A 26,593-nucleotide genomic window follows, 5' to 3' on the forward strand; every position below is an offset into this window, starting at 1 on the left:
GGCGCATGCGTCAGCCAGACATCTATCTCTCTGCATGATAAAGAAACGGAGAGAGAGAGAGAGAGAGAGAGAGAGACAGAGAGCAAATGAAAAAAAAAAGATAAATGACAGGTAGGGAGGTTAACCAGGACTGAGCCCGGTTGGCTACCCTACACTGGAAGAAGGGAAAAGGGGGTGGAAAGATTAAAAGAAGAAGAGAAAGTCCACTCGGGATATCGTTCGGGTCACTCAGGCCGGATCACAGACGCGACTCAATCCGGTAGCTTTGAAATATCGCAACAGCGCTTTTGTGGCCTTTTGTAGATGGGATATGCGAGGCCATGGTCCCAAGATCTTGTTCAAGGTGAACGGTTGTGTGTCTAACTGATTGAGAGCTGTGCAGAGGTCATGTCTTTCATTTTCAAAAGATGGGCAGTAGCACAAAGTAACACAAAGTAACATAAAGTAACATAAAGAAACGGAGTTTTTGAATGGCAAGATAGGCTGACACCCTTTCACCACTTGTACGCGTCACTTCATCACATGATCACATTCTCTGCATATTTAATCACTTGTTTGAAAAGGTAAACAAGTTGTTAGTCTGCGCTCATATCGTGCACTTTCTTTCGTCCTTCGTCCGAGTTGCACTGCCCACCCCTATAGGAATTTGTTCAGTCACCAACTCGCCCAGCTTGCGATGTTAGTGTGGTGACAAACCATCTCGGGCGAGTCGCTTCACAATCTAAGTACAGGGTAACTCTGATTTAGTCGCGTTGTTGTATAAACGTAAATAGTTCTCTTCTTTGCTATTGCCTCTCTGCTATCCTCTCTCCTGGTCCTTTTAGTTAACCCTCCGCAGCCCCTCCCCCCCCCCCCCCCCCACACACATATACACTTATGACCGCCGTTCAGATGCCAGCAAGCTGCGCTAAACAGTGTACGGTGCGGTCAACAGTAAATTTTCTTCCTCTCCATTTTATTCAGTTATTTCATCATCATCACCATCATCATCATCATCCCATATTTATGTCCACTGCCAAGACGAAGGCCTCTCCCAGCGATCTCCAGTTACCCCTCTGTGAGTTATTTATTATTTATTTATTCATTAAACAAAAAAACTAATTACTGCTGCTTTATCCAGCACGGCCATGGGCACACCGATACAACAATACTAAGGAACAACACGCGCGCGCACGCGACAACAAGAGAAACGCACATACCATACACAACTATAAATTGAAACGCCAACAGGAAATAACCGATCAGAACTCCTGGCACGCGTACTCACATGACATTGCGACGGGCAGATCGTTTTGTAGCCGGTTTCGTGAAAAGAGTCAATTGAAACTGGTGAGACGTGGAAGGCGGGACGGGAAAGATTAAGAAGCAATTGTTCTCTAAAACAACACTGCTCGTATACGCCGTCTTCTGCTAATAATATTCGGAGAAATAAAGTAAATCGTAGCAAAGAGCATGATATCGTTCTCGCTGCTTCGTACTCCGATACGAAAGCAAGTCCATTTTTTTTCTTTTTTTTTTTTCCTTTCTTCTTCTTTCGCCTCCCTTGGACCAAGGCGACAGCTGCAGCTCAAACGGAAATGCTAATGGAATGGAGTTTGCTGTTAGTGCTATACGTAACGAGACGATTTGTTCGCGTGTGTCGCGGTGGAGGTGTCCCACCACGTAGCTGCAGCTTGAACATTGAGAAAGGTAATTTCACATGCGCTGTCATGAAAGTATGTGAGACAAAAAGAAAAAAGAAAACAGCCTTCGCACATATAACAGGCCGCACGTCGTTTTATAAGCCAAGAAACAAGTAAGCGAGATGAAAAAAACAACAACGAGAGGACTGCCTTCGCGCATGTAACCTGCCGTCGCAGTACAATGCAGAGAACAAAGAAAATTCATTCCTGCAGTTTGGTATTCCTTGAGATGATCAGAATATTCTGTTCTCCGTGGCACCTGCATTGCGCTTTAGCAGCATGGCATGACAATTTGCGTATGCCTCTGCGATGCAAGAATATCTGGTTAATTTTCTGAATTGGTCATTTGATCCTTAACGAAACTAGCGCGGTACCGAATGAGAATTACATCTATTGCCTCAAAATTTGTTACCGTTTATAAATTGCACCTTTTTCTCTAAAAAAAAAAGAAGAATGAGTAAAGTCTGTCAATGTTAATATTATTTCTAGAACTTCCACCGTACTCTGCCTCCCAATAACCGCCGGCTTCTTGGCCAGTCGATCCCTCGTAATGGGTAAGCGCCGTGGTATTAGAAGCAAGCAAACAATATTTCGCGTTTTCTCGAAATTTTTCATTAAATTCTGAGTTTTATTGCAATCACCGTCAAGCAATCCCACATGATTTCTGTTTCTTTTCTTTACCTTTATTGCCGACATTTATTTATTTACTTATTTATTTATTTATTTATTTATTTATTTATTTATTTATTTATTTATTTATTTATTTATTAAATGTACCACCTGCTTCTTGGTTAATCTTCTGTTGTGGATATGCGTCATCATTGTCCGAAAATGATCATCTTCTTCTGTTTTTTTCTTTTGAAACTCTCATCAAAATTCTTCAGGAGCTACCATATGTTAGAAAATCGTTCGTTGGTTAAAGCATTCAGGGGGTTATATCGTCAGCTGTACTTGCGCGCCGTTCCGTGTTACAACAGAATATTCAAATCGGTGCGCACTGCAGGGTCCATCTTGCATTTTATTCCAATGGCTCATTCTCATGCGTGAGGCATATATATATACGACAAAAAATCAATGAACTGATGACGAAATGTTTGCAAAGAGTGCTTTATGAAGGCGAAGAATGGACAATGCTTCTTTACATAGCGCCGTTTCGATGGCCTTGTTACCGTGCCATTTTGTGCAATCCCGCATCACCGTGCTTTTATTTCGCTAACCATGTTTGCGGACGTGCACTGTGAACTTGCAGCATAGTAGAACATAGACGAAAATTTGTTCGTAATACAGAAATTTGAAGTAAGCGCCAGTCCTGTGTACTCATCTCGTCCTTGCTTCTATCGCGCTTGTGTTTTCCGTCTCAATTGCAGTATAGCTGTGGCCCGTGGCCTGCGAGATTGCGAAGGCGCACTTCTATGCCGGCGCGATCTCGGAGGACACGCTGCGGCCGTATAGTTTCCTGCAAGAATTACCAGAGGGAATTGTGGCGCTTGTGTCTACTGCAGCTTCGAAGATGGCGGTCTGGCCAACAGGGAAACAACAGGCAGTTTACATAGATTTGCCTGAACTTCGGCCTTCTGGCTTCAAACGTATCAAATTGATCAATTTACACGATATATTGGCAGAACGTTTGAAGCCGTAGGCACGAAAATTAGACAAATCCGTGTTGTATCATTATTTCCCATGCTAGTGGAACAATCACACTCCTTTAGTGTTGCCTCTAGCAATTCATCTGGGACATTATGTGACTGCGACAGAGTGTGACGTACTACAGGTGCAGCTAACACTTGGTGTATCGCATATCTTGTTTTGCGTGCATTCAGGCGCACGGAACCAACACACGAAGCCAACCTCTCTCGCACCCACGGGGGCGGCTGGGGTAGGCCGTGTTGGAAACACCATCGAATGAACGGCTCATCGCCCCTTTTATTTTTTGCGTTTTCCTGTCGTATAGTCGCCACAGATACGTTTACATGAACCAGGTAAAGTCGAGTCTAGTCGGTTTTTCTCAGGACGAAAATCGCACGTTGGGTTTATGTAAACGCTAGCAGGCCAGGCCGGACAAGCGTCGAGGCAAGCTCAGTCAAACCCGCCTGAAAGGAGTGGGTCGATTCGCCCAAGCCGCTTGGTAAGATGCATGCAAACGCAGTCGGGTCGAGCTAGGTCATCCCGGAGTTCTTATACTCGATCCGCTGCCGTCGACTTCATGTAAACAAAGCCAAAGACGCGTAGCAGTTAAAAAAAATTTGCTATCACTTTTTTTTCAGTCGCCTATCGCGTTCGGGGTGAAACAGTGCGTGATGTCTCGGACGAGGCGAAGAGGTTGGGGCACTCGCTCTTGTCTTTCATGTGTACCAGCGTGCTGTTTCAATATAAACACGTTAGCAACGCGTGCGTTTTTTCTGTGCTACATGTGTCAACAAGTTCTGCGGGAGTCATCAGGATGCTCTATACAGTGGCATAGCCAGAAATGTTTCACCGTATACCCGCTCCAGACTGGGGCGGATAAGGCGAAGAAGGCAGAGGGGGCTAGGCAGGCCGCATGCCAACACAAACATTTCCCCCTTAAACGCCTTCTAAAGGTCTCAAAGGAGTACTAAAGTGACATTTACGACTTTTCGTTGCATTAAATGAAGGGCCTGGACCTCGAAGCCTTAGAAGAAATACTGGCAAGCCTCAAAGCGCCATGAAAAGCTTACTATGGTATACGGACAACTTACGGTTTCGTTTCTCAGGAGATGTATGAAAAAAAAAAACAATAACGAGAAGTCACAAATGTCACGTCAATACCGCTTTAACCTGCCTGTCCCCTCCCTCTCTTGTGTGCACCCGTGGTCGTGTCTGCAGTGCTATATCAGAGGACTCTCTCTGACCACGGTCGAGTACCTCGGCGGCTGCTCGCCGAAGCGAGCCGACTCGGGGTCAAACTCTATGTGCCGGAAACCGTGGCTGGCTGGTCTGGTCGGTTCTTTGGTGCTGTGCTGGTAGCGGCAGGCTTCGTGCAACTCCGCGGCGAGGCTGTTGGTGCTGGCGTACTTCCGTGGTGCGCTGCTTAGGTGGCAGGGCGGCTTCTGCGACGACGGCTTGTGCAGGCCCTGGAGGCTGCTGCTGCTGCTGCAGCTGATGGAGCTGACACGAGCGTAGCCCGACGAGTCGTCCCCCATCGTCTCCTTGGGCTCGAACGCGGGATTCACGTAGGCGGCGGAGTACCGGGATCCGTAGGTTGGCCGGGAATCGCGTGCGATGTTGCGCCGCCTCTCCTTTTTACTGCAACGACAGAGGGCGCCACTTTCTCTCATGAGCAAGTGCACAGATATCGGTGCCTCAAAAGTGTGGACACAAAATGGAGGAAGAGGTCGAAGAACTTGGCAACCAAGAGCAGGGCAATTGAGTGTAAATAGACAACCAGGACCCATTAAAGAATTAATGTGAGAGTACAGAGACAGTAAATTGGATGCCAATGCATGGAAACAAGAAGACCATGGCGATTTACAAGAAAGGCAATACAGTAATCAGAAGGGAAAATAAGTGCAATAACACAAAGGGCAGTGCTATTTGCAAAGCGCCTTGCTATTTGAGGCCCGAGCTGGTTGCTAAAGGACAGAAACATGTCACAGCAAGTTTTTTGCTGCAGCGGACGTGCGTCTGCTGCAGCAATAATTTGGAGGTCGCTTAAGCTTCGCCTTTAAGAGGAAGCTTTAGCTCAAGTGCTCCTATCTAAATACATGTAAAAGGAGAATTCGTTTTTCTCGGCAACCACTGCACCAAATTTGACGAGGTTTGTTGCATTTAAAAGACAAACTTAAAATCTAGTGACTGTTGGTTTCGAATTTTTGAGTTAGATCGTCAATTTTTTATTAAAAATTGGCAAAAATCGAAAATATCCTAAAAACGAAACTATCAAGTTTACAACTCTGTAACTTAACCACTAAAAATGATAATACAATTCTGTGAATTGCATCTAATAGTACATCTAAAGCGGACAAAATTGATATGTTACACATGAATATAAAAAAATTTAATCATAGAGAAATACAACTTTTGCAAAACCGTTGTAACCAACGTAACAAATTCACGTAAGATGTAAAATGGCAAATTGAATTTGTCCGCTTTGAATGATCTAATGGATGCCGTTTACAGAACCGCGATATCGGCTCTTGATGCAGAGCTATGAATTTATAAACTTCGTGCTTCTATTTTTTTCAAACGGTCAAATATTTGAAAATCGTTTTAAGAAAATTCAAGCCCTAAATCGAAATTCCGCTTCCAACAGTCACTAGAATTTAACTTTCTCTTTCAAATGCGCCAAATTTCATCAAAATCGGTCCAGGGGTTATCTCATAAAAACGTTTTTGCGTTTTACATGTATTTGAATAGGCCGCGTCGCAGTTGGGCCCGAGCTAAAGCTTCCTCTTAAGAGTGGAACGCGATAGCGTTCAAAGATTCCTGACTGCTTCTCACACATCCAGGCAACTGCAGTGTATGTAACCGTAAGGTTTAATGGGAAACGCTCGCGGCGAATGCTATGCATGAAGGCGGGCTCTCTGGCAGAAACGCGGCCTCTTGCGTGGGCGATGATGCGGCGGAGACGAGCGCCATCTGGAAGTGTTTCAAGGAAGTGAGCGCCCCGCTACGTGGACTCTGAGATATTCACGCGCCGGCGCGTGCAAATGGTGGACGCCGTCGGCGGTCTAGGAACTGTAGAAACGCTGGAAAAAAGGTTTGTTTGAGTTTTCCCGTAACAGAATTATGTTTTCTCGTATATTCAAATTGCAATCCGAAGGCTACCATGTCTATAGGTTGTGTGCAAGTCGTACTTTACGATTTTTCTACGTATTTCAGCTTGCAAAATACAATTAGTTCATTAAGTTCCTTGCGCCACATGGAGGGCCTGGGTCCACGCCTTTCACGTCGATGCGATGTAATCTTATCAAGTTTCCGATGTAGAGTTTCTCTCTTACATTTTTTACCTTCATAGATCTCGTTTATCCATAAATAACCTCTGCTCTTTTTGCAATGAACCGGAAACTATGGACCATTTCTTGCTGTCGCTTCTCCACCACCCAGAGAATTTGTTCTTCGTACTTCCAACTAGTAAGCTGGGTTTAACGCTTACTACACCAAAGATCTTGTCCTCTGGCGCCTGTCGATTAGACACAAGCCATGGCTCAATGATTACTGCTATACAGAAGTTCATTGAAGTGTCAGGAAGGCTTGGCTGCAAGGGTACCTACTGGGGGCACTTTATTTTCGTTTTATTCTAAATTTATGTACAGGCCCTGTAGAAGTTTGTTTTAGCATTTAGTTGCCCAGTGGTTCGTTTTAAATGGTTGCTTTACTCCTTTTGGTATTCTGTTAGATGCTTTCTTCAATCAACGTAGTGTGGCCAATCCCCCCTGTGGGTACAAGCCATGTTTTGAGGCAACAACGATGGGAGGAAACTTCCGGTACAGCGGGATGTAAGCCGCGTTTTGTTTCGAAGCAGCATAGATACTCGCTGGGAGAGAGAGAGAGAGAGAGAGAGAGAGAGAGAGAGAGAGAGAGCAAGGAGAGGAAAGGCAGGGAGGTCAACCAGACGAGCACCCGGTTTGCTACCCTACGCTGGGGGTGAGGGGTGAGTTACTCGCTGGGCGAGCGAAATGCGAAAGGGTATGACTGTTTCTGTTGCCTGCTTTCATCTTGATTTGGTAAGTTGAATAACTCCTGTTTGGCCGCGTTAGTTTTTATCGGGATAACCCAAGGAACGCGTTGTGATGCAGAACTTGACGGGCATAAAATGGTCGCAGGGTCGTTTTATTGTCCCTCTAGGCAGGAGAAGCAGAGTGCGCTTTATCATGTTATCCTACGTACGAATAGACGTACCATCAAGTTTTTCAACAAGTTGCAACGGTTGCAGCGGCCATGTTTACTATGCGCCTCTCGTTGATCCAAATTTTACATAACTTACCGCGTGTCTCCTGCTTTTAGGTTTCTTTTTCTAGCGGCTGTGTCAAGTGAGAAATTTTGACCTCACTGAGGAAAAAGCGGAGGCTCCGGATAATGTTAGGGTTAGATCCGCAGCCTCTATCAACCCAGTGATGTTGCTCAAAAAAGAAAGAAAGAAAGAAAGAAAGAAAGAAAGAAAGAAAGAAAGAAAGAAAGAAAGAAAGAAAGAAAGAAAGAAAGAAAGAAAGAAAGAATGTCGAAAACACAACGGGAGTGACAGGTGAACAAAGGTAAGCAGCATCTGGAAGAGACGCAAGGAAGGATTTGTGCTCGATCGAAACGCGAATGCGGGAAGATGAATGTTCGCTGGCGTTGAATCTGTTCCCTCGCTTCAAATTGGGAACGCAAGTGCGCATGGGACAGAGACGCACAGGATTTATCGAGAGTATACAGTCTGGAGGGCCGACCTGCTTCCATGTTCGGGGCTCTCCCGACCAGGCAGCGACTTGAGTATGCGGCACACGGCCGCCGGCAGCAGGAGCAGGAACGCGCCGAACGCCACGAGCGAGACCCCCACGAGGAACGCGTAGAAGGCGCACACCGTGCCGGCGATCAGGAAGAGCAGGCCCGGCACCACCAGACCCAGCACCGCCTGCCGAAGCACCGGGTCCGCCACCGTCGCGACGCCGGCCGCGACGTCGCCAACCGGCGACGACGTCAAGAGGGGCCGCTACGTCCGACGGTCGTCTTTTCAGGACGCCTCTCCCGCTCCAGAATCCTGCGAAAGAGCGGAGGAAGGAGCAGATCGGGGCCTCTGGAGAACATAATAATTGGTCCGACTAGTTGCGACTATATTCTGGCCAAGTATACAGTCTGCTGTTATGAGAGCAGACTATTATGCAAAAAAAGAAAAGGTGAGGCGTGCAGACAGGACACAAGAGAACACGAACGGCGTTCGTGTTGTCAGCTTCTCTTGTGTCCTGTCTCTGCGCGTCAACTTTTTTGCATAATGAATCCTTGTCAACTATAGCTCGGCTTTCTGTCATTCAAAGAGCAGACTATAGTTGGTGCGGCACCATAGGAAAGACGATATGGACGGTGTGCTTTGCTTTAAAAGTGAGCTGTTATATTTAAATGAGACGCATTTGCACATGACCTCCACAACGCAAGCAGTATAAAGTATTGCAAAGGGGTTATCCAGTCCCACTCGTAGCGCTGGTCCAGTTGCTTGGAGCTTGACCAGGTCGATCAGAGGAAAGGGCCTCAGCATAGAGGTGAGGCGATGTATATAGGACGAAAAACAAAGCTTTTAATTACATCGCTACGTGAAGAGCGCTCAGCTTAGAAAGATGCTCGTAACGAAAAGCGAAGGCGAAGGTTATGTCCGACAAATGACGAGCGCCGCTTCCCAGAAACACCCTCGCCCAATTAAGAGGGAGAGGTAGTCGTCGATGCGAGCCTGCGTGATCGGCGCATGTTCAGGCGGGAATATGCGCGAATCGTTTCGCGTAGACAGACTGGCGTAGAACGTCAACCGTTTTTCGACACTTCCACACTCATCGTGATTCAGATAATAAGGCTTCGCACACTGGCGCAACACACAGACACGGACTCGCGCGGGCATGCCCGTTCATGCTTCAGTTACAGTCGAATAGATTACATTTTATACATCTACAGGCTATAATTTACAGTCCATTACTAAAAATTATAGTCTATCAGTTACAGTGGAAGCCAGATATAATGAACCAATAGAAAGTGAATAATTCTCTATATTGAACACGTCAAACGCGCTGACGAGTACTCATGCAAAATTACTCACTCATAACGAACTGGACATTCGATATAACGAACTCGGGGTGCCCGCTGCCAGCGCCATAAGGTCGCTTGCATGCCGCGAACACAGCGTTCAGGAAAGCTACTTTTCTTTTATTTACATTTTTTTGTCATGTTTTTCCTTGCGAGCATGCGGGCTCGCAAGGAAAAACAGAAGCGTATCGGAAGCGTATAAAAACTGCACTGCAAACCTGTCGAAGCGAGACCTTATCATGTCGCCATTTTTAGTGACGCTGAGGAACAGTTCAAACAGGCAAAAATTACTGCCTACACTACGCGTAAGACTTGTTTAAAAAAAATATTGATTCCTTGGCTGTTTCCCTTCCCTTCTGAACATAACAAATCGGTCTTTTATAATCAACTCATGGTAAAGGTTCGTTTAGGTTTGTTAAAGGAAAGAATGGGGTATGTCGAATTACCTGTTATATAGAAATATTGTTAGCGCATGAGCCTGTTCGCTATAACCCAATTAAACTGCAGTATACACCGAACGCTCTTCGTGAACGTCAACCAGCTTTGCACCCGCTATCGCACGCACACAAGCACCACCACCTCTCGGCCCGCGGAGAGTGCTTAGAGGCGCGATGCTGTCTTTCGTGCCTGGCGAATCAGGCTGCTTGCCTATATACGGGGTGATAATATTTAAGTTTTAGTGAATTTTTTAAAAAAAATTGCCTGCAGCAGATAGCATAGTTCTTGTCGTTGAGCTGGATTATCTGGAGAGGCGGACGTTACTTGCAGGAGAAATCGAAACACATATTGAGTAATTAACATAAATGTACTCATCAACTTATTAGTTAATTACTTTACTGCACATATTGCAGTTTACGAATGGTTAGGTCTGCAAGACGTACCCGCTTGATATTGTTTACCAGGATCGCACCAGTTTCGACATTGATTTCTTAAAGTGCGCGACGAAATACATGGGCGTTCCAGTTGCTTTGTGCTTCAGTGCATAAAAGAGCGTTTCGTTAAAGAAATGTAAGCGGTGCAACAGAGCATTTTTTACGGCGAGTTTGACGGCACATGTCTCCAAACTGGTGTCATTCTGGAAATTCATTCCAAATGGATTGCAAATTCACTGGCTACAATTCGTAAATCGCAATATTTGCCGTAAAGCACATAATTGGGACGTTAATTAGTGATTTTTGTTAATTAGTTGAATAATTGTTTGGGGTGAAGTTGAATATGTGTTTAAATTTCTCATGCAAGTAATGTATGCCTCTGAATAATTCAGCTCAAGGACAAACTAGACGGCGACTATCAATGGGCCGTAGACTTGCTTAATGAGGAATGAATCAAAAGAGCGCAAAATTGCAGACACAAACAATTAGGACATCGAAGGGCACATACTCTGTTCCGTGTCTTTTAGAACTTTTTATGGGTAAAACAAGTACAAAACTACAGTAGATTGTTTTCTGGAGATGAATGGAAAAGACGTATGATCCAGAAAAACGTATCATCCGATAACGAATGCGTCATGCCCACTAATAAGAAAAAACGAAAGCTAGTGTCACACCGAGAATCAATTTGAAGTTAAACAGGAAGCAACTAAACTTTTGAAAATCCTCTCAGTAAAGGTCGTTATCGCTACCTGGTGGTTAGATTAAAACTGAACGAAAATAGAGCTTGCCGCCGGTAAGAACCGAACCCAAGTGGTAGAGAATCACATAATCGCAGCGAAATAGGATTGTGCCGTTTCACTACGGCACAACAGCACATTGCCACCGCACAAACCGGCAACTGCCACCACAGATCGCGCTTCTCAGCACAACGCATATACGCTCACAGTCGAGCGGTCTTTGCAGATCACGATAGTTCTTCGTCTGGCATTTGACGAGCAAGGAACGTTTCAGACGCTGCTCGTTGTAAGTACGTTCCCATGAATGATGGTGCCCGTGCACTCGCGGGAATTAATTAAGTTCGAAAACCCTGCATCACTGCAGGGTTGTATGATGTCGCCAAAGTGTGGCTGGTGCCACACTTTGGCAACGAAAGTGAACGTGGTCACCGGCTGTTCACAAAAGAAAAAAAATCGCATTGATATGAATTTATTGTTACGCACGGCGGTGTCACCCTCGACAAATGCGAAAGTTGAAAACGTTCTCGCAGTCTATATGACGTGAGACTGCTGGCAGGCGCTCTGGCATTGCCGTTGGTAGCGCAGGAGTGGTGTGGGGACGCCTCCCCAGGCAGGGGTGCAACGGCCCCGGTTGGGTCCGACCGGTGAATGCGCGCTTGAAACACCCGTCGGACGGTTTCCGGCTCCAGTGGCTGGCATTCGAGCGAGCAGCCATCGGGCCGTCACGGGACCGATCCACCGACCCCGGTCCATCATCCACATGAAACCGCTTCAGACAGCGCGGGTACTCACACCGACTCCATCGGCGGCGGGTTTCCATTACCTTCGGGCGGTACGACGCGCCCGCCATCCGGATTCGAACCCGTCAAGCCTTCCATATCAGCGACGAAGAGGATCGATGCTATATGTCATGCAAATCTGACCCCATCGTCACTGCTCTGGTGATTGTACAGGCGATAAACGTAGCATATATACCTGCGCATACAGCGGGCACCTAGTGTAAGGTCAGGGTAATAGACGACGATACTTCTGCGGGGTACGAAGAATACGGCTATAGACATTATTCCGCGGTCACTATGCCGTGGATTCCAACTAACGTTAGCCAAGCTGCTCAACGTGAAAGAAAACCAATATAGAAAACACGGTACAAGATACAATTATAGAACTTATACGGTGTTGATTCGGTTGTCACAGATCTGACGACCATACACCAGAGATCTTATGATTTTGTCCTACGCCGTGATTCAATGCGTTAGCATTACTAGGCTACCTGGCGTACTTTCCGGGTCCTATGTATCAATGTACGTTTGTATCCAAGCGTTTTCCCGCCTACCTGGGTCACTGGGAAGTTCGTGATCCAATGGATGGCGCGTCGTGCTGCTGTGCTGAGGTAACAGGGTTCGAACCCAACCATCGGACCAACTTGGGCCAATGAGCATGTGGCGGTGTGAAAATACGTGCCGCTCTCCAGCGAACGTCTTTCACGCCGATATTAGTCGCTGTATAGACGCGGGACTGTGTATGTGCCGCAGTTCGAAGGAAACTGTTTGATGTCGACTCCGAGCACTCCCTATGTGCCACTCGCTCTCTGCAGGCATATAATGAATCTCTTTAATACTTACTTGTGTCGCAGGGTATGTGCCAGTAGGTGATTGCCGCTCTTTAATGAGCGCCTTTGACGCCACCTTTGGTGTCTAGGTATGTTCCACTGGAAATGTGCCGCTCTACAATGGCGAAGATCCCTTTTGAACGCGATAGCGTTAGGGGCCTTGTGCAGCAGAAAATCTGTCGTCGGCGTGTCCCCGGAGTCCGTTCTGGCGCACCTTGACAATAAACCATTGTTGAAACGATTTTCACATGTCTCTGACAGAAGACATCGCAGCTGAAGGCGACGAAAGGAATAGCTGCTTCGGTTTTTGCGAAAGACGGGCTTGGACGAGCGGCTGTCACAGTGATGTCACGTACCACGCAAGAGTGACGGATTGTAACTGACGATGTGTATGCTGCGCTATGTGCTCTCCTCCCCATCTTTCATCCCCCCATCCCGCTCCCATGTGTAGGGTGGCAAACCGGTTGAGCTAAACTGGTTAACCTCCCTGCCTTTCCTTCTCCACCTTTTCCTTCCTTTCCTTCCTTCCTGTTGTCGGCGTCCGGCGCCGACCGTTTCGGGAGCGAAAAATCATTCTGGACCACGCGTACCGAACCACGCAGGCCCTCCGTGTAGCGCAGAGGCGTTAAGGAACTAATTGAATTGAATATTCGAAATAAAATGCGTCAGGAAAATCGTAAGGTACTACTTACACACAACCTATAGGGATGAGAGCGTCGGATTGTAATTTGAATATACGAGAAAACATAATTCTGTTACGCGGAAACTCGGAGACAATCCCCTTTTCTAGCGTCTCTATGTCATTCGTAGAGCGGCGCACCCAGCTCGATTAATTGCAACACCATCCAGATGGCGCTCACCTCCGCGCTTTCGCGGCCCACGCAAGAGGCCGCGTTTCTACCAAAACAGAGCCACCACCACCAGAGCCTTCGTACAACATAGCGTTCGCCGCCAGCGTTTCCCGGTACGTATTACGATTACATAAGCTGCAGTTGCCGGGAAGCGCGAGGAGCAGTACAGGTTAGCCAACCGCAGATATCCTCTGGTTTACCTCCCTGTCCTTCCTTTGCCTTTATTATTATTATTTTTTTTTGCCCTCCAGTTTAGGTGTTGACGGTAGTGGTGTTTAAAGGTTGACGGACTCGGTGTTGAAACCAAAAAGAAAAAAAAAAGGATATCATGAAGAACTCGTCATTCTGTCCTTCCGTAGCGATCTGCTCCTCACAAGCAGTTCAAGTACGCCGTTCGCCATGGGTGTTTACATTTGAGTGAAAACCACCAAACAACCAAGGGGCAATGCAATACTTTTAAGTACAGGGCTGCTATCCAGCAAAAGCTTGCCTGCACGTCTAGACAACTTAATTTTTCCCTTGTTAGGCATGCATTGGACGTAAATGTCATGATTCTGAGAACATCGTTTCGTTCGCTTTTCACAACCCCCCACAAGCTGTCGGGGGCAGGAAAAGGTAACATGGTGGCCTACATACGGACCGTTCATAGCAACGCGGAAGAACTGTAGCGTGTCCAAGCGCTGCACGCCTTCCCGCGCTAGATTTATATATGGGATTTTTATTGCACATGTGCTTTTTCTTTTATTCATAGAAATGCTGTAGGCCACATGGCCCAAGCAGGAAGGGCAGTATGCAAAGCACGGTACAACAACAAACAACGATAGCGAAAATAGTAATAACGATAGCAGAAGTCAAAATGACACTTGCGACAACGCAACAGTAAAAATATTGCATATCATTTATACCACCTTTATAGGAGGAAATAAATATAAATATTTATTTATAAGTGGATGTAGGTGAAAAATGTATACAATATAATCATATTTTTGTACCTATTCTCGGCAAACGTTTGGCAGTGCGCGCAACAGTTTCATTGTCGTAGGCGTGGTACTAAAAAGGAAATTGCGCAATTTACCCCCTTCAATTGTCTCGCATGCACCAAGCGTAGGCCACCGCCATTCTGCTTGGTCGCAAAAAAAGACATTGTATGAAGCGATAATTCGAATAAAGCGGTGTATTGCTTCCGTATTTCGTTCGCCTTTGAAACAAACTACGCGCGTTAACTGTCAGGCATGCGTTCTACAGCGGTTAAAACAGAAAGCTCATAGCGCGGAAATGCGCCATGCGGACCACGATGCCACGCGCGTGTCCTCCATGGCCGTACGCGCATGCGCATAGAGAGTCAACCCTCTCCCCCCATTGCTTGCGCGTGCGCGCACACAGCTGAGCGCCCTGCCATTCGTCAGAGATCAGATGAGCGTGGCACGATAACAGCTTCTGCTCTCATCGCGGCTTTGTTGGCGGGCCCCGCGCGAAAGGCCGTCGACCTGCTGCTATGCTGACAAACCGGGACCACGCACTTCATTTGAATGTGTGTGTGTGCGAGACATTGTGCCTGCGTCCCGCCCGCTTGTGTTCGCAGAGAAAGGATGCGGCGTTGGTGTTTCGACGCGCACAATGGTCGTGGTCGTCGTCGTTGAGCGATGCAGCTACCGAGAGCGTGAACGCGCGAGTTGCTGCTTTTGTGCGCGCCAAGCGCTCTGTGTCTTGCATGGTTGTTTTTTGCTTTGCATACGATCGTTCCCTTGTGTTCTCGTGACGTTGACGAAATTAATCCTTGGGTGCAATAGCGTGTGTCGCTTTGACCTTCATCTCCTACGAGACAACGCTCGTGCGCCTTGGCTGCTTCACCTTTTTAATTAGCGGTGCGTGCTACCAGCTGCAAAACTCCTTAAAGGGGTTCTGTTGCATTTCGAATCAGTTTTTGCTGCATTCAGCGGATTTTTTGTTGTGATGCACTCGTATATGAGCGTTGTAACGATTCCCGTCTCGGATCAGTATAGCTCGGATCAGTATAGTTAGAGATTCATGTCTCGATTATCACCGAATCTCTGGTGCACATATCAGTGACTTATAGCGCAGAACATACAGGAAGGTTTCAGTGAATCGAGTTGATCAATACACATAGTCCTAAAAGACTTGAGCCTTGAGACTTGAGCTTGGTCGATGTCCTCATATCAAGCAATCAGGCATTTTCGCAAGATGATATTCTGCTCGCCTCCAAGCACACGCTTCTGAATGGAATGAATGTCTCGTTTTGCTCGGCAGACCGCCTGCCCTTTAACGACACCGGGGTTCCCCATGCGTAGAGGCAGAAGTGGTAAATACGTTGTGTGTTCAAAACTAATTATGTCTGACTAAACTATTTGCCAATGTGTGCTGTAGAAATATAGGTGACCGAGGCCAACTCCCGTTACACATTACACATTGAAGCGTTTCACCAGTGCAATCCTACACGGTGACTTTAGCAGCGTTTTGTTGTGATGCAAAAGGCGATTCGATATAGTGAGCATTAACACGTATAAAATGAGAATCTCTCAAACATTGCTACATGACAGGCCTACATGATAATCTGTGAGGTTTACTTGTAGTCTGTCATTTAGTGTTTCTGGTAGTGCAGTCATATCTTTTACACTACGACCAGTGATGTCTTCCTTGCATTGGGACCTTTTACATGCGTTTGCGTCATAGAATTCCATCACCGGCTTTTCTTTTTCACAACTTTTGATTGTATTTTGGCAATCATTTATTTAGCGCTTTTGTTAAATCTCCATTCCATACAGCAGCCATTCATTCTTGCAAAGCTTGTTTGACACCAGGTTCTAAAGATGACGAGAAGCTATTCGTGTATAGCGTTTTAATGACAATTGGTGACCTTCTGTTTAAAGCTTATTTTTTGTACCTGATAGTTGACCGTCTCTTCTTCAACTAGTCAGTATACGCGTCGCACCTAATTATACAGAAATAAATATTTCTGCTGTAAATATGTATATGCGTCTGCGTATGATTATTCGATATCCGATCCTGACTATTCTTATTCGATCCGTATTCGTAAAACGTGATATTCGCCCAACTTTAGTTGAAACCCCATGAATCCTAAATAAATCGCATCCGCTTGCCGCAGCCATCCCCACTCATTTGAATTCAAGTAATTTGATTCATTTCGTTAGGTACCCTAGCGCTCGTAGTCTTTCTTCAAATTGAAGCGTATCTTTTACAAAATGTTTATAGAAATTCTGTTGCGTTTCTATAGCGTGTTTGTTGCTCTCAAATGAGATGTAATTGTGAATTTCTGCTGCGATGCAATTGAATCTGAACTTAGCTCTGTGTAATATTTTGTCATTATACGACATCCTCAACCAGCATGCCAAGTGAGAAAAATGCCAGGTTTGCGCGCATTTCGCGGTCCTGACCCAAAGCCATGACTCAAAGAAAGACATATCCTCCTCGCACCTCATAACATTTTTTTTTTTTTTGCGTTGACCACAAGTTCAACATACAAGTTATGAGCTAATATAGTAGGAATTTGCTTTGCCGGGCGACGACGTGCCTGCTCGAGCAGCCACACATCGATTCTAAGACGCCGCTGAACAGGCACGTTTTGTAATCTCGACTGCGTTAACAGCGTGGAGTGGGACTTGGTCGACCGTTGAGAGTCTTGATATTTTGAAACATAGAGATATCTTGCGCCCGCTCATGCATTAAACTTTCAAACTTTTGTCACTGGCTTATGTCCCGCGTGTTTTCTCGGTGCACCGCCTTATGAAGAAGGGCCTGTCAGTTCGTGCGGTGTTTGTCAGTGCTCCGCTCCGGCTCATTTAGTTAGAGAAGAATGCATTACCGCGCAGTTGTACTACTGCCTGGTATATATGTCATAAAAGAGCAGTGATTCTCACACGGTTACTACACTAACAAAGAGATTCGCTCTGGTTTCTCAGCCTCCTCGAGTCTCGCGAGGCCCATTTCAGTATGCGTGAGGCAGCAGACCTCGATATCTGTATACACCGTCTCCCTTAATATTCACGTCCCCGCCGCCTCGGTGGGTCGCTCTCTGCCAAGGACGAGCGGTGCTTCAGAAACCGTTGCCTTAATTGTCCGTGGCGGCGACCACGTGCTCGACGCCATCCGGGAAAACGCCGCTATAGCTCGCCCCGACTCGTCTTGCATAACGCGTACGCCCGCAACACCGGATGCAAGCTCGCTCCGCCGAGCCGTTTATATCATCTACCTGCTGGCTGTGTTTTTCTGCGCCCGCTATGCGCAGCGCACTCGACAGGAGCGAGCATGCCGCGAAGTCCGGACGTGTGCGCGGCGTGCTCCGAGCCCGCCGCGCGCCAGCCGTTCGTCGTGAGCTGCGGCCGGTGCCTGAGGCAGTTCCACTGCAAGTGCGTCGGCGTCAAGGACGAGGACCACGACCTGGTCGTCGGCACCTTCAAGTGCTTCTCCTGCACGAGGCGCCACGACCCCGAGCGCGCCGCTGTCCTGGGCGGCGGCGCCGGCGAGGCGGTCGCCCCCCGCGGGCCTCCTCCGCCCGAAGTCGTCGCGGCGCCGGCCGGTGAGTCCGACCTGCTGCAGGCGGTTCGTCTTCTGTGTCGAAAGATCGACGCGATAGCCGCTGACGTGCGTTCGCTGAAGGATGACAACGCGTTCCTCCGCGGGCAGCTTGTCGGGAAGAATGCAGAAGACCAGCCTGTTTGTGCCCAAAGCAAGAAGGGCCTCCTCTGTCGAAAAATTGACTCGGCAGCCGCGGAGCTGCGTTCGTTCAGTGGCAGGAGCGAAGTTCTTTGTTGCCAACTCGCTAGGAAAAACACAGAGGACCCGCAACTGCCCGTTCCACGCGCTGGCAAGGGCGTGGTCTGCGTGGGGCAGGGAGAGAGCCTGCCGCGGGGCGATCGTGAACTGCATCAACAAGTAGCTCTTCTCCGCCGAGACGTCGACGCGCTAACGAGCGACGTGCGCCTGCTCAACAGCGAAAGTGAGTTATTCCGGTTGCACCTCGCCAGAACCACGGAAGTGCTGGGAAAGATCGCGCTCGGCTTGGAGGAAAAACGGCCGCCCTCGCTTCCGATCGCTGCGGCGTGCCCGAAAACATACGCGGCCGCCTTGCGAGGCGACGCCCGCCATTGTGTCGGAGGAACGGTTACCGAGAGGCCTTCTTCGACCGCCAAGGAGCAGCTCACGCCCAAACTGCGCGACGCGGAGCGTTCGCACGAAGAGAGCCGCCGCGATTCTCCCGCCTTGCGAAAGGCTCTGCCTCCTCCTCGTCGTCAGTCGTCTTCGGGATCCGCCGCACAGAACGCTCCCTTCAGGAAGCCCGGCGGTCTTGCAGCTGCAGCTCGACGCGGCCGCAAGTTGCAGTCTTGCGTGGGAACGTGCCCCAACAGCGAGCTGCTGTCCGCAGCTCCCAAGCGCTCCCCTCGTCGGGCGCTCTTCGTCTCCCGCCTGCACCCGTCGACGACGTCCGAGAGCGTCTCCGACTACGTCGACAGCGTGACGGGCGGTGCGCGACCGTGCGCGTGCACGAAGTTGCCGTCCAAGCACGACACCTACTCCTCGTTCCACGTGGCTGTGGACGAGCCCGATTTCGACGGTCTCCTGAGGGCCGAGTTGTGGCCCGCGGGTTGCCTGTTCCGACCCTTCTACGGCGCTCTGAAGGAAGGCGGCGGCTCTGCCCGCGACACCGCGTTGACGGGGAAGTCGCCATGATCGAGCTTCTTGCCTCCTTGGATCATGAGCTGCGGAGCGCTCAGCGAACCATCGGAACCATGAACTACTGTTTCTGTGTGCAAGTTCGAGGCTGTGTTTGATTCCCAGAAAGCCGTTTGTTTTGCTTTGACTGATAGATGGTTTCCTGGCTGGCTTCGTTTTCGGACTTTTTTGCGCTCATTATAGCAGTTGTAAGGGTTGTCCATCGTTAGTAAAGTGTCCTATCAGAAGACGTTAAACTGTTTCTTCCCTTCATTCATGTGCATGCGCGTAGCTTTGAATATATAGTCGTCAATCTAGTATATGGAAGATTTGTTTGGAGTACCATGTATAGATAATACCTGATATATTCGGACACAGTTTTTTTTTTGTTCCCACTACATGGAGTTGTAAGTCCTGCCTATAGTGTTAGTAAAGTATCCTGTCAGAAAACGTTGGTGTGCTCCTGTCATTCCTTTGTTCTTAAACGCACGATTTTCCATTTGGCATAGCACTCTATAAATGCGTGCAGTCTTTCCTCGCTCAGAAGCTGCGTAAGTGGCCCGCGTAACTTATCTCCCCGGAATTAACCGCTCGTAGTCTATTGGGCTAGCTGTTTGTATCCCGGCACCTCTACGCAGGTTTTTCTCTTGTGGTATTTGCCATAGATGTCCAACATCAGTTGCAGACGAGGGGGCAAAGCAGTTCGGGCATTTCACAGAGTCTTCAATTTCTCGGCCCTATGCCCCCAGGTTACGGAAGGGGTAAGGGCCGCCCCAGCACGAAGTCTCCGGTAAGAGGCTTCCTTCACCAGAGTTAGGTTACGAGGAAGGGAGCAACACTCGGCACGATTAAAGTTCGTGTGTCCCATCGGAGAAAAAGATTTTCGGGCTACGAATATGGAGTGTGGATCGAAGGGAAGGGAAGTAGGTGGGCCGTCAGGCGAAGAATGAGAATGGCTGATCTAGACGGCTGTGGCTATAGAGGCTGTGGCAGTGACCCTGCATCCAGTGGACTTCAACGGTGAAATGCGATGACATGCGAGGCCTGTGATTCTCTTCACATATACATATTTTTTATTTAACTTGTTTCAACTACTTCAAGGCAGTGAGCAAGTCCGCATGGATCTCAATGGCGTCAATCTCTTCACATATACACATTTTTTTTTCTTTAACTTGTTTCAACTACTTCAAGGCAGTGAGCAAATCAGCATGGATCTCAACGGCGTCAATTGTTTGTCGTGTTGCGAACAGCTGTGATCGCATCGTGGATAGCCTGCAGCTCAAGTAACGAAAAATATGTTGCTTCGGCCACGTAAATGCGAGCGTCCTGAAACCGGGGTGTGTCCGGCTGATGAAGGTAACCCGTCCTCCATTGCTCTGAACAGCTGCGTCTGTTTAAGTCACAAGGTGTCCCCTAGGGACGCTGATCTCTGGTGTAAGAGATGGCTGTTTACTTCTTCATCATTGCCATGCGCACACGTAGCTTGAAATATAAAGGATGCGTTCTTAAATCTAGTATACGGCATTTGTTTGTAGCGCCTGCACCAGAAGGAAAGTAACAATAGGACAAAAAGAAGGCGTTTTGCGCTATTCATTGCCTCTCGTTTACGTAGCCAATATGTCTGAGACTTTGTCGTCACAGTCCTGGCGTGAAGCGGTCATGACCGCACTGATGCTACATATAGTGTTCCAACGCTCTGAACAAAATTTTTAATAATCGCAAGGCTTGGCCATCGTGCGCGAAGGGATGGGCAGGTTGTTCCAACTAAATTTTCGCGTGTTCTAAAAAAATAACCAGCAGTCCTAGGGGTGAACGAAACGCAATGCGTGTGGTTAGCGCTTGTCTGTTCCACCAGGATTTCATTCGTCGCGAACATTGATTTCAGTGCGTGTAAACGTAAAGAAACTTGTGCGAAAAAAAAAAAACATAAATTGCAGGACCAAACAATACAGACATGCCGATTGAAAAGGTTGCTACTTTAAAGTAGGACCTACACAAAAGCGCGTGTAAGAAACACGGTTTTGCTGTTGTTCACCACCTATTAAAATTTTACATTTAACACGTCTTTTACTAGACGCACATAGCTTCAAAGTTGATCAATAAGTTTTGCATGGTTAAGTATGCAGGGGTAATAAATGTTTCGACTAAAGAGAGACATGTAGTAATTAAATAATTTTATGTAATGAGATTGCGTTTGTGCGTAGTTGTCCTTTATTTTCAAAATCACATGAACGTCAAGCTGATATAACCTGTATATACAATTTATTTGAAGAGACACAGAAAAATTAGCATGTGGTAATCTAATCTAGGCAGATAGCAGTCCATGGGCTGACGTACAGCTTACGCTCTGGTGTTTTAATGTAATGTCAAATGAAAAGAAAAAAAGCTCCCATACAGCTCCTATTTAAAATTCACAACTTTTCCCTAATGACTTGCACAATTCTATTCGATTCCAAGACATCACGTCTTAGGGAAGCTGCTGTCAACGTTCTTTAATCTGTAACTGCGTCTTGGTCACGAGTTTTGCGCCAAGACCGCACACACACACACACACACACACACACACACACACACACACACACACACACACACACACACACACACACACACACACACACACACACACACACACACACACACACGCACGCACGCACGCACACGCACGCACGCACACGCACGCACGCGCGCGCACACACACACACACACACACACGCACACACGCACACACAACAAAGGAGACAAGGTGTGTGGTCTTGGCGCAAAACTCGTTTATTATGTCGGATAACCAACTAGCCCAGCAGCTCACTCTTCTAAAATAATAATCAAGTTGTATGTTTTTGCGGAGAATAGATATGATGTGGGAAGAAACTGTTGTTTCATGTTGATAGTATATGAGCCGTACTTATGCTAAACTGCTAAACGAGTTGTATATAGCACAATTTTAATTTCCAATGAAGTACCTACAGCGCGCTTTCTTCTGCCATTTAATATTTTCTGACCTTAACTTGCTTGACGAGCAAACGGTCGCGGTCATACTTTGTGGAAGAGTGTCACCACTACCATTTCCATTATAATATATAATCTTTAATTAATTTACAGACGTATAGGTATCACTAGGCCCTGAAGCTTTCATACCTGCCAACACTCCCGATTTTTTTTTTGTGAAGTTTACGAACTGACGCTGGTTCTAAAATTTTTCTTCGGAAAAGTTTAAAGTTTATTGAAAGACGGGGTTGGGAAAGAGTGCAAAAAAGAAAGAACGCACAGAAAAGTTTATTATGATGGTGCCGGCGCCATCCTCTTCTGGCAACGCAAGAAGCCAGAGGGGTATTTTCAGCGAACAAATTTATTAAGACAAGTTCCTGAAGTAGGCGAAATCGGCAAAGGTAAAGTCACTGAAAAGTCACCATGATAAAAAAAAAACTATGTGTTCCTTTTCTTTGTTGCAAGTCTTCTGCTACTTATGCGCTGAGGCTAAAAAGGTAATGATCGTAACTAAAATGCGCGTGTATCCCTCAGAAAGTGTGTGCTGAGGGAAAACTTTTCAAAAATGTGTGCCACATAATTCCCTCCTTCCTGGTCATGTCCACGGCATTCTTACGAATTTTAATGTTCACACGTTGGCAAGGTGCGAGCTTAAGGCGCGATAGGCATTGTTTTTCGCTTAGTCTCCTGCAGCCTTAATGAGGACACCTGTGCGAATAGCCTTGATGTGATCTCAAGCAAGACGACAGCGGTCGAGCATGCAGAAGATCCGTGCGCCGTTACGATAGCAGATAGTCGTGACGCCACCACGGTGCAGTGCGAACGACCATGCGTGAATTGTATGCAACTGCTTACTCTTCGTTTTCTTTGTTTCTCTCTCTTTTTTTTTTATGGGGTTGAAAGAAGACGACGGCTAAGATCATTTGTAGGCCGTGCAGGGTCCTTTAACGGATGACACAATCTCTAAAAGCTGCTGGAGACTCCGAAAGCATTGCTAAACGTGCGCCCGTGATCGTAACCAACGAATCTCTTGTGAATGGTCTCTGCGGGCGGTGCACGCGGGTATTACTATAGCGTTCATTTAGTAACTCTTTAAAAGAATTATCTGTCCAGCATTCATAGATGTGCCTAGTCTTCCGACTTCGGGATTTCTTGTGACATTAATTATTGCTCTTGTGCTTTCTAAATTTCCAAGAAATCGCATTTTTTTAACACAAAGATAATGAGTCCTTGCGCACGCGCATATGCATTACGAATTGCGACATTTGTAACTCAAAATTTTGTTGAAAACGACGGATTTTCCAAGTCCCGTTTGAAGCTCTAGAAGGGCGAAGTTTAGGCAAATCCAATGTATACTTGCCCATCGTTCACGTTCAGGCCGAACCGGCATACTTGCAGCTCCCGCAGACACTAGCGCTAGAGTTTCCGCTGCTAACTTTTGTAGGAAACTCTACGCACGTGCATCGTGGCCTCCGAGATACAATGGCACAAGGTACGTCCGCGCGATCTCAGAGGCCACGATGCGTGTGGTGCCTCGACGCATGCATTGTCCCGGCAAATCCTCTCTGCGCGCCTACAACCGCAGTTAGTGCGAAGCAAAGCAGGATTGAGTTCGGCTAGCCACTGTGGCGGAGAACACTTGCACGCGCATAGTGCAGTGGCCATCTTTTGTGTCGACCACTTTTGGGCGACATCGCTTTCAGATAATGTTGATTGGCTAAGAGTGGCATTAGAATGCCCGTCGCTCAAGTGAGGTGTCAGGCCGGACGCCGTGGCACGCCAAAGTATCCCGGAGTGTAATGCGTGAGTGTTCAACAATGACTAACAATGACTGGCTCCGATGGCTCCTCATGGGCCGCGAAATAGTTCAGGCAGTCGCTCTCGGCGACAAAGCTGCGGTTTCCCTGGAAGACAATCCTCACCCGCGGACTATATGGTGGCTGTGTCCCAACGGCGTATATTCCTTTGCAATGTAGCCTTTTCTGCAGAGGAAGTCGCATGAAGTTGTGTCCCTTCAGTGTGCATATTTGGTTTCCTGTGTCCCGTGTATTTTCGCAATGGTTAAATCATGAAGCATAGTACCGTACTTAACTATCTATAGTCAAGCTTTCTTGTCTGAATAGGGTTTATCTTGGATAGTGAGCGCTCATCAAGCACCGACGACCTCAAGGAGGGCTGTTGAAGGTGCTCATCGTAAGGGTGAGAAACCTTCGTTCTTATTACGCATATATTCGGAGTTATATCGAAAGGCACGTTTCAATGACCCAGCTACAGCTGAAGTCAGGCGTGGTATGGGACGAAAACTTTTGAGGATCACTTAACCTGGAAATGTTCGGCAGAGGTTGGTACTGAAATTTTGTGCGCACAGATCATGTGAAACGGCCGAACCAGTTGACGAGCCTTACGGCAGTAACATTTAATGTGTCCAGTGACACAGGTCATCGCCGACGAATTTCGAAGCCCAAGCACTTAGGTTCGTCACGGCGGCCGAGAAATGTTATTTTGTTGAACTTTAGTTTATGAGGCTCGCTCGCGCCGCACGTGGCAGCTATAGAAGCCGACTCACCTGTACAATCCAATCGTCCACTCCAGTCTTTCATAACCGGCACATCGGGAAGAACGTCACAAGATCGAAGCCACAGCTGAGCGAGCTCCGTCTCATCTCCCTGGTGTCATCTAGTGGCCTTTTCGCCGGCACATGCTCTGAATGCTCTGATTGGCGCTATCCCGAGGAACGACGCGTCCCTGTGTACGTTCGTGAAAGACGCACGCAGGTTGCTTGCTGAGCGGATGACGTCTGAACGCTACCGAGGCAACCGACGAAGCGTTCTGGGAGCTAGCTCACCGCCCTGCAGTAGTCGGAGAATATGGGGACCGTGAACCTGAAAACGGGCGCACTGCTCCGGTGATCCCCCACACATATACTCCTCGCGCGAGACGTGTGGTATCCGTCGACGTCGTAGTATAACTGGCAGCACCGTAGAAGGCCGAAGCGCAATTGAATGAGGCGTTCGCCGTTGGACGCTGGAGAAGTGGGACCCCGCCTTCTTTCGCTTCGCTCGGCCTGGTGCAGACACAAACACACACGCAGCCGCGGGCTTCGCGCGCTCCCAGCCGAGCGTGACGAGGAGTTGCGGGGCCGTGCCTCCTCTACACTCGTGCATTCATCCTCCACGCGGGCCCTCTCTTTACAGTTTCTATGTCGTCCGCCAGGGGGAGGGAAGATGCATTGTCGCTTGTCGCTCCCATTCTCTCTTAGCGTCCAGCTGTAGCGCTGCCTAGCGTCGCCACCGGATATCCTCCCTCCGTTGGTGTGCCGCCACGCGTTTCGCCTGTCGTACAAGTTTTGCCGCCTATGAGTGGGGGAGGGGGGAGAGGGCGGTGACTCTCCTTTGTTTAGAATGCGTGTCCGCGTTCGCCCAGATCGCCGTCTTGGTTCTGGGAGGGCTGCTCTCTCCTTTTCTGCAGTGGCAATCTCCTCTCCTGGGACCATTGTTCGTCCCGGTGTAACGCTCGAGTCTCGGGGGGCACAGCGAGAGCGCAGCGGAAGGACGATTTGCTGTTGGCGCCGTACGTGCCTGCTCCGGTTTTTTTTTAATGATCTCGCTCCTCACTTGTTTTACTCTAACGCCGACTACCCGATCGCGTTTCTTTCTCGCCCTCTTTCTTCGACACCATGTTCCCTGTTGCGTTTGTTTTGGCGAACCAAGCGTAGATAACTTGTGCTGGGGAGACATCTTTTTGCTTGCCCAGCCTGTCCGCGTTCTCCGCAAGCACGCAGCCGTGACGAACTTGCGATTCGTTTCCGAAAGGCGGTGGCGCTTCCTTACACTTTGCCTCTGCAAAACCGTGCAGTTCCACGGAAGGCAGAGCTGGCTTCAGCTTCACTGTGGATGCGCTTTCAAAGCCTGTAACTGGCATTAGATTGATCCATCTGAGCTGATGATGGACGATACGACCGAGAGTCTATGCACCGGCAAATCGCGGCTTGTTCCTAAGCTTGATCAGCTCTCGAATTCTGTTCCGGGGGTTCTAATCTGGACATTATCAAGATTCCGCCATGTTGACAGACCATTGTCAGAGCTAGTCATCTTAGAATACCCATCTCACAAGCCGTCGCAGCAGAGTGCTGTACGAATGCGCTGTTGCAGTTCTTACGAACAACAAACCTGTACGAGTGACCCTATAGCACTGAAAAGTGTTGCTACTATTGTGCTGTGAACAGCAGTGATTTTGTGTGTGTGTGCTCCGTTTCCTCTATTTCCTTCTTATCTTGCTACGTCCTCTCACACACCCCCTACCCCTCTCCAGTGGGGAATAGAAAACCGTTTCTTTATTTCCTAGCTAGCCTCCCTGCTTTTCCTCTATTTCATATCTATCTATCTATCTATCTATCTATCTATCTATCTATCTATCTATCTATCTATCTATCTATCTATCT

General features: G+C 47.8%; 1 protein-coding gene across 1 annotated transcript; it reads right to left on the reverse strand.

Moving 5' to 3' along the window:
• Positions 1-1,752: 1,752 nt before the first annotated feature.
• On the reverse strand, positions 1,753-25,385 carry LOC142588298 (uncharacterized). The gene is made up of 3 exons (XM_075699882.1): positions 24,719-25,385; positions 8,072-8,382; positions 1,753-4,946 (listed from the first exon to the last, which is right to left on the reverse strand). Exon 3 carries the CDS (start codon positions 4,841-4,843, stop codon positions 4,529-4,531), a length of 315 nt encoding a protein of 104 aa, XP_075555997.1. The 5' UTR covers positions 4,844-4,946; positions 8,072-8,382; positions 24,719-25,385; the 3' UTR covers positions 1,753-4,528.
• Between the last annotated feature and the right edge of the window lie 1,208 nt (positions 25,386-26,593).

The sequence above is a fragment of the Dermacentor variabilis genome, chromosome 7, assembly GCF_050947875.1.
Source record: "Dermacentor variabilis isolate Ectoservices chromosome 7, ASM5094787v1, whole genome shotgun sequence".
NCBI classification, from domain to species: Eukaryota; Metazoa; Arthropoda; class Arachnida; order Ixodida; family Ixodidae; genus Dermacentor; species Dermacentor variabilis.